General features: G+C 40.7%; 1 protein-coding gene across 3 annotated transcripts in view; it reads left to right on the top strand.

Moving 5' to 3' along the window:
• Positions 1 to 13277, top strand: part of DNAJC1 (DnaJ heat shock protein family (Hsp40) member C1) — a 205289-nt gene extending 192012 nt beyond the window's left edge. For all 3 annotated transcript variants that reach the window (XM_039527418.1, XM_039527419.1, XM_039527420.1), the window contains 3 exons: positions 6788 to 6836; positions 9827 to 10314; positions 13051 to 13277. In XM_039527418.1, the coding sequence (XP_039383352.1) occupies positions 6788 to 6836; positions 9827 to 10314; positions 13051 to 13119 (606 nt within the window). In that variant the 3' untranslated portion in view covers positions 13120 to 13277. The remainder of the gene's footprint in view (positions 1 to 6787; positions 6837 to 9826; positions 10315 to 13050) is intronic.
• The last annotated feature ends 612 nt before the right edge of the window (positions 13278 to 13889 follow it).

The raw sequence follows: 13889 nt of genomic DNA on the forward strand, positions 1-13889 counted from the left end.
TTGTGGTATTAATTAGATTTGTTTTCATCAAGTGTTTTGATTATGAAAGGGAAACTGGGTTCAGTTTACTCTAATTACAGTTCCTGCCTGCTGACCTGGTTACCTGTGCCAGGGCTCTGTCGGCCTCAACACATCTGGTCTTTGACCCATTTTCCTTGCTGAATTTGTAGCTTCAGGCTTAGGTCTCATTTCTGTGTTTTAGTTCTTAAGGAAACAATTGCCCTTAAACAAAAGGCAAAATTGTACATTTGAAGTGTTTAAACAGTGTGGAAAACCAATAATATATCCTAAATTAGGAAAGGAGGTTTCAAGTCTGATATTCTTATCAAATTAACATTGTTTGCCAAATGAAGATTTATTACAAATAATACAACTAGCATTGTTAAATTTAAAGGCACAGAAAAGGTATCGGTATATGACATTATAAAAATATAAAGTTCATGGCCACACAAGATCTACCTTGGTACACATAAAAAGTTTTAAATGTTAATTTATGCCTTTCAGCAAATTATTTTAGTAACCACAAAGGGCATTTAAATTGTAAAAATAACAGAGGAAATAAAAACTGTCTGGCATGCAAAACACACTTTAATGTGATTATTAACTGCAGGTTTTCTAAATTAAAGGCAAAGAGATCTCAGATTTCATACTTGTGAAGTAATATCATTCTCTTGCCTGAGAGGATGTAAACTGATTCTTGCTTGACTCTGCGGTCACTAATCTCTTGCATTCAGGTTGCGATAGCAGACAGATAGGGGATTTGCTGCCAGCATGGAAAAAGGCCCTGGTAGGCAGCAAAACAACGGACAGGTGGATAGATTTAAGCAGACTTTACTAATTAGCATGTTGCCTGACAGTATGAGGTAAGAGTTCTGCAGTTCTGTAAGCTTCCCCATATGTCAAAAAAAAAAAAAAAAGATGATGAAATAATTAACGAGCTTTGAGCTATTTGGGCTGAGCTCCTGGGCGCATACTAATTTAATACTTATATGCTTTATTGTAAAAGGAGTTGCTTATTTTTCAAAATATAAAAACTAGGTTTATACTAAATTCATTACTTTATTATTAGGAAGAACATCTAAACATGGAATGATCCATAAATAAAAGTATATTTATTGGGTTTGTTTGTTTGTTTGCCACTAGAAAACCTATTTTTAAAAGTGCTGATTTTCTTAATATGTGTTTTATGCTCTACTTAGAGCATACCAAGCTCTTCCGTAGATTGACTCAACTCTTAGCTGTGGTGGCTGACAGGATGAAAGGCCTCCTGGTGTCTTCTCAAAGCTTTAGGATTGGTTTACTACCTGCATCCATACTTGATACAAGTTGGCGAGGGTTGTACGCTCATTCAACTAGAGCTCAGGCATCGTCAGCAGCCTACCTAGCACAAGTACCTATCCAGGATATCTGCAGGGTCACAACATGGTTTTCAGTGCACACCTTCACAACCTCAGCAGGCCAGAGATGACGCTGGCTTTGGCAGAACTGTGTTGCAATCAACATATCCACGAACTCCTACCTGCCTCTGGAGATACTGCTTGGGAGTCATCTAACATGGAAAGGACATGAGCAAGAAGTCGAAGAAGAAAAAATGGTTATTAGCCTTCCATAACTGTTGTTCTTCAAGATGTTACTCATGTCCATTCCATGACCCACCCTCCTTCCCCTCTGTCAGAATTCTGGCACAAAGGAACTGGGGGAGGGGAGAGTTGGTGGTGCCCCTAATACCAATGTATATGTGCACCACTCCAGAGGCTGCCAGAGCTAGTCCCCTATGGATACCACTGAGGGGAAAACTTCCAGCACCAGTGCATGTGGCGAGCACACACACTTAAATAACATGGAATGGACATGAGTAACACATCTCGAAGAACAACAGTTATGGAAGTTTAGTAACCATTTTTTCTACTTCCTCTTAAAAACTCTCCTCCCCATCCCTCTTCAGGGACCCCTCTCTAGAGGCCTCTCAAACAGGAGGTGGACTCCTCTAATTCAATTAGGGGTGACAGAGACTGGCTCTCCTCAAGACAGGGACAAAGCTTTTACTCAAGATATTTCCTCATCTCCAAAAAGAAGGTTGGGCTGGAGACCCATTCTAGATCTCAGACAGCTGAAAGTCTTCATACACCATGTAAGATTCAGGATGACCCACTTGGCCTCAGTAATCTTTTCCCTAAATGAAGGCAACTGGTCTGTGGCCCTCAATTTTGTAGGATGCCTTCTATCATATAGACATTCCTTCAGAGTACAGGTGATTACTGTGCTTTACGATTGGCTGAGGGTACTTTCAATACAGAATTCTCCCTTCGGCCTCTTGGAGGCACTGAGAGTTTTTACGAAGACGCTCCCCATGATAACAGCATATCAGCATTGTCAAGGCAACCTGGTATTTCCTTAACTTGACAGTTGACTGCTCACAGAACGATTGGATCAGGAGGTACAGATGGTGGTCTTCTCATTACTTGACTTTTTTCACTCATTGGGACTTCAGGTAAATCTAGAAAAGTCCAGTTTAACCACCCACCCACAAGTTAGAGTTTATCAGAGCAAATCAGAACTCAGTTCTGGACAAAGCTTACTTACCAGAGAACAGATTCCTTGCAATGAGCGACCTCATTGTCCAACTCTGTCTCGGCCTGCAGATGCTGGTCCTGTTCTGCCTCATCCTTCTACACCTTATGACCACCTACACCTACTTGACATGTTTTGCAATGCTCCACCTCCAGGGCCTCCAAACATGGTTGTGGATGGTCTCTGCTCAAGCAGATACACCCTGGATAAATGAGTTTCACTTTCTCTGAGTGTCCGCAGGTCCCTCATTTGGTGGGAAACAAATGTTTGTTTCCCCGCCATCCACAAAGAAACTCATTACAGATGCCTCGCTACTGGGTTGGGAAGTGCACCTGAATGATCATATAGCTCATGGCTTCTCGACTCCACAAGATTAAGCCCATTACTTCTTGTCTGGCCTTCAGTGGAAATGGAGAACAATTGATCACCATCCTCTTTATAACAACCCTTAATGTATTTGAAGACTTTTATCAGGTCCCCCATCAGTTGTCTTGTCTCAAAACTAAATATGCCCAGTTGTGTTAACCTTTCCTCATAGGTCAGGTTTTTCTGAACCTTCCATCATTTTTGTCTCTCTTCTCTGGAATCTTAAATATTTGTCAACATCTTCCTTGAAATGGGATGCCCAAAACTAGACCTAGTACTCCAATTGAGGCATCGCCTGTGTCAGCTGGAGTGAGATAGTTACCAGGAGTGTCTTTCATATGGCACTCCTGTTGATACATCCCAGAATATTAGACTTTTTTTGCTGCAACTGCATCTAATCGTTGACTCATGTTCAACTTGTGATCCAATATAGCCACCAGATCATTTTCTGCAATTATTTCACAGTTTGTAGATGTGCATTTGATTCCTAAGTGTAACACTTTGGTGCTTGCCTTTACTGAATTTCATTTTGTTGATTTTGAACCTCTCTCCAATTTATCGAGGTCCTGTTCCCCTCCCAGCTAGTCATCTGCAGATTTTATAAGCATACTCTCAACTCTGTTATTCAAGCCTTTAATGATAATTTTGAATAATACCAGACCAAGGACAGACCCTAGCTGACAGTGAAACATAGATCACTAGTGTGAGTACAGTTTGTCAACCAATTGTACACTCACCTGATGGTAATTTCATCTAGACCATATTTCCCTAGTTTGCTTATGAGAAAGTCATGTGGGAGCATGTCACAAGCTTTACTAAAATCAAGATAAATAATGTCTTCTGCTTCCCCCATCCACTAGGCCAATAACCCATCAAAGAAGGAAACTAGGTTGGTTCAGCATGATTTGGTCTTGACAAATCCATATTGGCTATTATTAACAACCCTATTTTTTAATCTGTCCACAAATTGAATGGTTAATAATTTGTTCCAGTATCCAGCTATCAAAGTTAGGCTGACTGGGCCCAATTAAAGCCGGGTACTATGTTGGCTCTTCTTGAGTCCTCTAGAACCTCACCCATCCTCCATGAGTTCTTGAAGATAATTGCTAATGGTTCTGAGATTGCTTCATTTAATTCCTTAAGAGCTCTAAGGGTACGTCCATACTACCCGCCGGGTCGGTGGGTAGCAATCGACTTCTCGGAGTTCGATATATCGCGTCTCATCTAGACGCGATATATCGAACTCCGAACGCGCTCCTGTCGACTCCGGAACTCCTCCACCACGAACGGCGGTGGCGGAGTCGACGGGAGAGCCGTGGACTTCGATCCCGCACCGTGAGGACGGGTAAGTAATTCGAACTAAGGTAGTTCGACTTCAGCTACGCTATTCGCGTAGCTGAAGTTGCATACCTTAGTTCGACACACACACACACCCCCCAGTATAGACCAGGCCTAAGATGAACTTTATCAGACCCTGCTGATTTGAATACATCTAATTTATCTTAATATTCTTTAATCTGTTTGTTCCCTGTTCTGTCTTGAGTTCCTTTCCCCTTGTTAATGTTAATTGTGTTAAAGCATCTGGTCACAATTAACCATTTTAGTGGAGACTGAAGCAAAATAGGCATTTAAACATCTCAGCCTTCTTGATGTCATCTGTTGTTAGGACTCCTTCCTTACGAAGTAGTGGACATGCATTTTCCTTCAGCATTTTCTTGCTCCGAATGTATTTATAGAGCCTTCTTACTGCCTTTTCTGTCCCTTGCAAGATGTAACTAATTTTGTGCTTTAGCCTTTCTGATTTTGTCCCTACATGCTTGTACTATTTTTTTTTGTATTCGTCCATTGCAGTTTGTCCATGTTTCCAGTTTTTTGTAGGATTCTTTTTTGATTTTCAGGTCATTAAAGAGCTTAAGAAGAAGTCATATTGTCCTCTTCTTATTTTTTCCTATATTTCCTTCCATCCGGATAAGTTGCTCTCTTGCCTTAAATATTGTCTCTTTGAGAAACATCCAGTTCTTCTGAACTCCTGTATCCCATAGATTTTCTTTCTATGGGACCTTATCAGCAGTTCTCTGAGTTCATTAAAGTCTGTGTTTTTTGAAGTCCATGGTCCTTATTCTGTTGCTCTCATTCCTTCCTTTCTGTGGAATTATGAAGCCTATCATATCATGATCACTTTCACCCTACTTGCCTTCCACTTTCAGATTTCCAACCAATTTCTTCATTAGTCATAAGAACATAAGAACAGCCGTACCGGGTCAGACCAAAGGTCCATCTAGCCCAGTATCTGTCTACTGACAGTGGCCAATGCCAGGTGCCCCAGAGGGAGTGACCTAACAGGCAATGATCAAGTGATCTCTCTCCTGCCATCCATCTCCATCCTCTGATGAACAGAGGCTAGGGACACCATTCTTTACCCATCCTGGCTAATAGCCATTTATGGACTTCACCACCATGAATTTATTCAGTTCTCTTTTAAGCACTGTTATAGTCCTAGCCTTCACAACCTCCTCAGGTAAGGAGTTCCACAAGTTGACTGTGCACTGCGTGAAGAAGAACTTCCTTTTATTTGTTTTAAACCTGCTGCCTATTAATTTCATTTGGCGACCCCTAGTTCTTGTATTATGGGAATAAGTAAATAACTTTTCCTTGTCCACTTTCTCAACATCACTCATGATTTTATATACCTCTATCATATCCCCCCTTAGTCTCCTCTTTTCCAAGCTGAAGAGGCCTAGCCTCTTTAATCTTTCCTCATATGGGACCCTCTCCAAACCCCTAATCATTTTAGTTGCCCTTTTCTGAACCTTTTCTAGTGCTAGAATATCTTTTTTGAGGTGAGGAGACCACATCTGTACACAGTATTCAAGATGTAGGCGTACCATGGATTTATATAAGGGCAATCATATATTCACAGTTTTATTCTCTATCCCCTTTATAATTATTCCTAACATCCTATTTGCTTTTTTGACCACCTCTGCACACTGCGTGGACATCTTCAGAGAACTATCCACGATGACTCCAGGATCTTTTTCCTGACTCGTTGTAGCTAAATTAGCCCCCATCATATTGTATGTATAGTTGGGGTTATTTTTTCAAATGTGCATTACTTGAAATTTAATGTGGATAAATGTAATTTGCCATTTTGTTGCCCAATCACTTAGTTTTGTGAGATCTTTTTGAAGTTCTTCACAATCTACTTTGGTCTTAACTATCTTGAGTAGTTTAGTATCATCTGCAAACTTTGCCACATCACTGTTTACCCCTTTCTCCAGATCATTTATGAATAAATTGAATAGGAAGAATCAAGTCTAAAATGGCTGCTCCCTAGGTACTTCCTCCACCTTTTGGAACAATAAGGTGTCCCCAGTACCTTCCAAGAACTTACTGAACATTTTGTGTTTTGCCATATTACTTTTCCAGCAGATGTCTGGGTAGTTAAAGTCCCCCATTACTGCCAGTTCTTGTGTTTTGGATATTTTTGTTGTTTGTTCTAGAAAAGTCTCACCTACCTCCTCTTCCTGAGTTGGCAGTCTATAATAGGCCCCTGCCATGACGTTACCCCTGGTTTTTTCCTTGCCTTTCCCCTTCAGACTAAGCCTGAAAAATCAGCTATTAGCAATTTAAAACTGGCATGGCCTTTTAGCAGTTAGCAATTTAAAACTGGCATGGCCTTCTGAATAAGACCTCGCAGAAGAGCATTAGTGTGATACCATGGTAGTATTTTGTACATGTTAAAATGTTAGTATTTGGAGGTAAGCTGTTCAAGACATCTTTAAAAGCCTGAATGAATAATCTAGTGTTAACAGTGCAGTTTTTAATTTGGATTTTTTTTTTTTAAAAACAGGTTACCATGAAGACCAAGCAACTGAAGGAATCTGTTACACATACTCCAGGTGTGTGACCCTAAGTTCTAATCAATGCGGTTAAAACAAATTATTTATATGATGGGTTTCCAATGTCTAGGCCATTTTGCAGCTTTCGGGGTGATGTTTATAACCTTGGTTGTAGAAGCTCCATGCGCCTGCTCTCAGCAGACACCAAGGTTGATGGGCATTCTGAGGAAGTCCTCCCCTTTAGTGGTGGCTGTGTAAAGGCTCTCTCTAGGGTATTATTATTCTATTTATTTATTATAATGGTGTCCACAGTGTGCTAGTCAATTCAGATATGCAAAAAAACCCAGATAAATCCCTGCCCTGAAGAGCTTGCAGTTAGGATGACTGACAGACAAAGGCATATAGGCTTGGGGAATACAGTACAGGACTTTTAAGAATGTATTTAACCCCATGTCAAGTTGTTCCTATTTTATTTATTGTTAAGCTTTTTATTTCTTTTTCTGAGGATGGGAAGCTATTTCAACCCTTGCCAAATTCCAATTTATTTTATTTTAACCTTTGCTTATTTCTGTGGGTTATTGTTTAATAGTTTGAGTGAGTAATCCATTTTTAAATGTTCTGGATTTGCAGGTCTTGCCATAATTTAAATAATATCTGTCTACTAGAGCTCAGTAAATACCAGAAAAACTTTTCATTATTTGCTCAAATTTAAAATGAACTCTGTTTATTTTGTCACCTTTTCTCTGTGTGTGCTTGAATGTTGGGGGAAAGCAGTCAAGTTTTAATCCCATACATGCTCTCAGAAAGCATATTTTAATCCACACTCGCATGCCAATACTACCAAAACTTCCATATTTAAATAGGATGGGTGAGTGACAGGGTTTCCTAAACCCCTCACAAGATCCATGAGAGGGCCACTAAATTCGTCACACAAGGATCTGATGGCACCCTTTGCAGCTAGGATGGAACATACATGCTCAGTTTCTTTTGTGACTGCAATGAGACAACTAGATCCAAACTGCAATCGGCCAATAAATGTTACAGTAGATCAATCTTTCCAGGAATTATTAAAGTTTACAATTTTCTAAAATTCTCCAATCCTGTGTATTTGTTACCTCTCCCAAAGAAGATTTGAGGAGGAAGAGGGTAGATTGAGACTGACAGATGTGGGAAGGCTGAGGCATCCAGTGGATACAGGATGAACAAAGAACAGAAATGAACCAAGGGAAACAAGACCATTTACACTAGGAGAAAATTAGGTGGGAGTGTTGGACAACAGAGAATGGGGTAAATATGAAAGACAAGGAATGAGAGGAGAGAGGATTATGAACTATAAAGGAAAAAATAATAGAAAAAACAGAAAAATGAGAAGAGATAGCTATTATGGACTGATTTGGATATGGAAGGAGAGAAAAGGGGGATAAGCAAATTGAAGGTGGGGAGAGGAAAGACACGTGCAAAGTTTAGTGATTTTTTTATTTCAGGTGTTCGTGCTCTTTGATTATATTTCTCGTGCATTTATTCCTTAGCTCTAAGTTTGGTCAAAATAGTCGCCCAGTCCCTTCTTCTCAATCTAATATATTAGTATAACTGGCCATTCTGAAGTATATAGTTCATAGCTGGAGAAAGCAGATAAAATGTATCAGAATTCACAAAAATATTCCATTGGATGGGGGCCTCATGTACCATATACAGAAGTGGTAACCATCTTTGATCTCTTAATGTCTGTGCTGCATATCTGATGGGAAACACAAAGGACTAGACCCACAAAGGGATTTAAGGACTTAATAGCCATTTTAGGCACACAAGTCCAAAATTTTTATCCTCAAAACCCTTTTTCAGCTGTCACCTAACCCTGTACACTCCTACATTCCCTGAGCACCTAATTTTCACCCAGTAAACTCCAAGGTGCCTACATTTCTTCCAGTGGCATACACAAAGCCATCTAAGTCCTGCTGCCACTGAGCTACTCAGTGCCTAAACTCCAGGCCAGGGAGAGAGTGAGAATGACTCTGTAGCCTAGTGGTTAGCACATACTCCCTGGAGGCGAAGGTTCCAGTCCCTGCTCCAATGGCTATTTGAGTATTTTATTAAAAGTGTGTAAGAGTTTTAACAGGAGAGATTGTGAGAGGCCCACTGCAGAATACCTATAGCCCAGTGGTTAGAGAATTCATCACGGGGGAAGACCTGGGTTCCAGTCACTGCTCCAAATCAGGCAGGGGGTATTTGAACCTGGACTTCCACATCCTGGGTGAGTGCTCTGAGTGCTGGGCTGGAGAGTACAAGGGTGGGGTGTGGCAACACCACCATTTTTGGTGAGAAAGTGCTTACCTAACTCTAGGAGAGCGTTCACAGCCATGAACCCCAAGTGGAGATAGGTGCCTCTCACTGGCCTGGAATTAGGCGCCTGACTCCCTTTGAGGGATGGGGCTTTGGCCCTACCCCTCTGCTCAGCATTTCCTGCTGGCTAACTTAGGTGGCTCCCTACTTTGGCTGTTATGAATCCTGTAGTCAGGCACCTAACTTTCCCCATGCATTGTATAGTAAGCCTGGGCACCTAATTTGGGGCTGAGGCTTCTACTGAGTGGCAGGACACCTAACATTAGGCATTGTAACACTGAGTCTAAGTCCTCTTTGTGGATCTAGCCCAAAATATATGTGGGCCCTGTGGTTTGAATGTGATGAATTTGTCATTGGCAGATTACTCCAGGTAGAATGATCTTTTTTAAAAAAAAAAGTTTTAAAATCTTCTGAAATCCGGAAATTTTTGCTCTTCGCATTTTGAAAGGCTCGAGCAGAGGAGAACCTCAGAACTCCTGTAATATTTTGTTTATTCCTACACTCACTTTGACTGGCTACCAGCCCACTGAGAGGGGGTTATGCCACAACCCTCTGCAGTTCTGTTAGTTTTTGTGGGACTCTTTAACCCGGTTTCTCAACCACAAGGGCTCTCTGTGCTCTGTCTCTCTCAGCTATAGATCACTTGTCACCACCCAGTTCCCTTTTCATTTGACTTCAGTGGGTTTTACATATAATGCTATTTCCAACAGGAATTGTTAGACTCTCTGAGCTTAAAAACTTGGCCCAGAATTCCAGAAATGCCAAAACCAACATGGATTTGCCAGACCATATAATTACGCAGCGAGAAATAGATGAGGAGGAGAAGGAGGAGGAGGAGGAGGAGAACTATAATCGTGACCCAGAACAGATGGTTATTCCAGCAGATCACAGAGAGACCATGACAAGCGAAACCAGACACCGCAAGCGAAAAACAGCCAAAGCATCTGAAATAACTCTAGCAACGATGAAAGAGGTGGCAGAAGATAAATGCAGGGGAAAGCGTCAGAGAGACTTTGACTACACAGAACAGGATGAATATAGCGATGATGAGACCAGAAAAAAAGAGAAAAGCCACAATTCCGAAGAATTGTGGACTCAAAATCAACAGAAACTTCTTGAACTAGCCTTACAGCAGTATCCAAAGGGAACATCAGACCGCTGGGATAAGATAGCAAAATGCGTCCCAGGAAAAAGTAAGGTAGGGTCATTGTTTTGTATGGGATTAGACTAATAATAAACCAATATGACATCTGGGCAGGGCTTTTCCTACCGATTAGCTACCAGCCTGAGGTCTTTAATCCAGCCTGTCACCATCGGATAACTCAAAGGGCCCAACTCAAAGGCTGTTGTCACCATATATATTGATACTTTCTTTTTGTTTAATTTAATGTTTTGCTTTGTGTTGGAAAAATAAAGTGGAACTGCCTGCCATTTCTTTTAAAGTACCTGTCTTTACGCACAATTAAAAACTTGAAAGGCTGGAGGAATGTAGATTGTAGTTTTCAACAATTCTACGGTCGCGTCTGGTGACAGAATGTTTGAAAATGTGAGCAGGGCAGGTTATCAGTAGCACCTTCTGTAGTTAAGATTTGCTGAATGCAGGGGCGGCTCCAGGCCCCAGCACGCCAAGCGCGTGCTTGGGGCGGCATGCCGCGGGAGGCGCTCTGCCGGTCGCCAGGAGGGTGGCAGGCGGCTCCGGTGGACCTCCCGCAGGCGTGCCTGCGGAGGGTCCGCTGGTCCCGCGGCTTCGGTGGAGCATCCGCAGGCACGTCTGCGGGAGGTCCACCAGAGCCGCGGGACCGGCGACCGGCAGAGCGCCCCCCGCGGCGTGCCTCCGTGCTTGGGGTGGCGAAATTGCTAGAGCCGCCCCTGGCTGAATGAACCATTAAAAGAAGCAATTCTCATGCATGTGTCATAATGCTCTGTAAACTATTTAATATTCCAGTATACTAGAATATTTTTAGAGGTCATAATTTTTCTTTAAGTGATGGAGAGAGGTAAATAGTGTTCCCCAGGGGTCTGTACTGGGCTCAGTCCTATTCAACATATTCATAAATGATCTGGAAAAAGGGGTTAACAGTGAGGTGGTAAAATTTGCAAATGATACAAAACTACTCAAGATAGTTAAGTCCCAGGCAGACTGCAAAGAGCTACAAAAGGATCTCACAAAACTGGGTGACCGGGCAACACAATGGCAGATGAAATTCAATGTTGATAAACGCAAAGTAATGCACATTGGAAAACATAATCCCAACTATACATATAAAATGATGGGGTCTAAATTAGTTGTTACCACTCAAGAAAGAGATCTTGGAGTCATTGTGGATAGTTCTCTGAAAACATCAGCTCAGTGTGCAGCGGCTCTCAAAAAAGCTAACAGAATGTTGGGAATCATTAAGAAAGGGATAGATAATAAGACAGAAAATATCATATTGCCTCTGTATAAATCCATGGTACGCCTACATCTTGAATACTGCGTGCAGATGTGGTCGCCCCATCTCAAAAAAGATATATTGAAATTGGAAAAGGTTCAGAAAAGAGCAACAAAAATGATTAGGGGTATGGAATGGCTGCCATATGAGGAGAGATTAATAAGACTTTTTAGCTTGAAAAAGAGATGACTAAGGGGGGATATGATAGAGGTGTATAAAATCATGACTCGTGTGGAGAAAGTAAATAAGGAAGTGTTATTTAATTATTCCTCATAACACAAGAATTGGGGTCACCAAATGAAATTAATAGGCAGCAGGTTGAAAACAAACAAATGGAAATATTTCTTCACACAACGCACAGTCAACCTGTGGAACTCTTTGCCAGAGGATGTAGTGAAGGCCAAGACTATAACAGGATTCAGGAGAGAACTAGATAAATTCATGGAGAGTAGGTCCATCAATGGCTATTAGACAGGATGGGCAGGGATGGTGTCCCTAGCTTGTGTTTGCCAGACTCTGGGAATGGGTGACAGGGAATGGATTGCTTGATGATTGCTTGATGATTGCTCTGTTCATTCCCTGTGGGGCACCTGGCATTGGCCACTGTTGGAAGACAGGATACTGCGCTTTGATCTGTTCTTAAATTTCCAGACAGTGAAGCAAAAGCATATGGAGAAGCTGAAATTATAAACCTACTAGATTATGTGGAAGAAAAGCCCTGGGCAGAGCTAACAAAGGCAATGTGTCCATGATCAGTGACCTCTATTTTGTCACTGGTTAGATTCAGTAAGAACCCAGTATTCATGACAGTTCAATTTGCAGTGCAATCCAGTGTTGATGCCTGAAACAGCAGGATATCATCATCTTACTTGCACCAAAAGATCAATGTTAGGGAGGAGGAAATGTGGGTGGGGTTCCAGAAACAGTCTTTTTAGATCTCAAAATTGTCTGGAGTTCACATTCTAGGATGGGTTTGCTCTATGAGATTGATGGTAAGGGCTTGTCTATGCTTGGAAATTTATGAAATAGCTGGCCCAGAGTCTACACTTGGATAGCTCTTTTGGTAAATTTCCAAGGTAGACAAGCCCTAAGAGTGAGAAAATCATTTTTCAGACACACTGTTGACAATATTACGAAACTGTGCCACTTCCCTATTTTAATAATTATTCTGCTAAACACACTCAAGAAAGAGACTGTCAATATAAGGTACATTTTCTCCTATTTTTCTCTGGTCTTTAACATCATCAGTTATCTGTAATGAACCCCAAACTGAACATTCTTTTTGTAATCCACTTTTCATTGTGTGTAGATTGCTCTTGCCTTCGGAAAGCTCAATACATGGGTGAATATACTTCTACAGTTTTTTAAAATAGTAAAACTACTTTTAAAACAACTTAACTGTTTTTACAAGAGAGAATGTGTACAGTAGAAGTAATATAGAGATATTAAATCATAGTTCATGCTTTTAAAAAGATAAAAACTGTCTTTTTTGTTTTTTGCAGGAAGAGTGTGTGGCAAGATACAAGTTGCTTGTTGAACTGGTACAAAAGAAGAAAATGGCTAAAAGCTGAATCTTCTGAGCAAAAGAGTTTTATTTTTATTTTTCAGAATGAGATTATATTTTAAATCTCATATGCAGAAGTTTGCATTTTTGTACCGCAGTATTTCTATGTCATGTGCCTTAGTAAACGAAAATATCAATAAATTTTATGCCGTCTTGCTTAACCATTTTCGGTGTTAAAGAATTTAAATGTATTTTTGTTTTGGGGAGATATTTATAAAGACATCTTATTGCATATGTCTTGGTAATTGAGGATCTTCTTAAAGATCTACCATAGTTTATTGCATGATGACTTCAGTATGAATGAATGTGCAGGATATAAAGGGTAAAAGGTCTAACCTTTAAGGAGGCAAAAGAAATCTGTTAGCTGCTCTGAAAATTTAAACATGAGATTGTTGAAAAAATCTTTTAAGATTTTTCTTTATAGACACACTACACATATGCATGTATATCTGCATATGTACATACAATGTGTGTACATTTATATGAATGTACACATACTATTTAAAAATGTGTACATTTGTTATATATTTGAAAGCTATGAACTTCACATGTATTCATATGTCTGTTATGCCTGCTATATAATTGCTCTTTCAAATATCTTACATGAGAATATACAGCAGGGGTTCTCAAGCTGGGGGTCGGGACCCCTCAGGGGGTCGCAAGGTTATTACATGGGGGGTCGCGAGCGGTCAGCCTCCACCCCAAACCCTGCTTTGCAGCCAGCATTTATAATGGTATTAAATATATTAAAAAGCGTTTTTAATTTATAACGGGGGG

The sequence above is a fragment of the Mauremys reevesii genome, linkage group 2, assembly GCF_016161935.1.
Source record: "Mauremys reevesii isolate NIE-2019 linkage group 2, ASM1616193v1, whole genome shotgun sequence".
Taxonomy (NCBI): domain Eukaryota; kingdom Metazoa; phylum Chordata; order Testudines; family Geoemydidae; genus Mauremys; species Mauremys reevesii.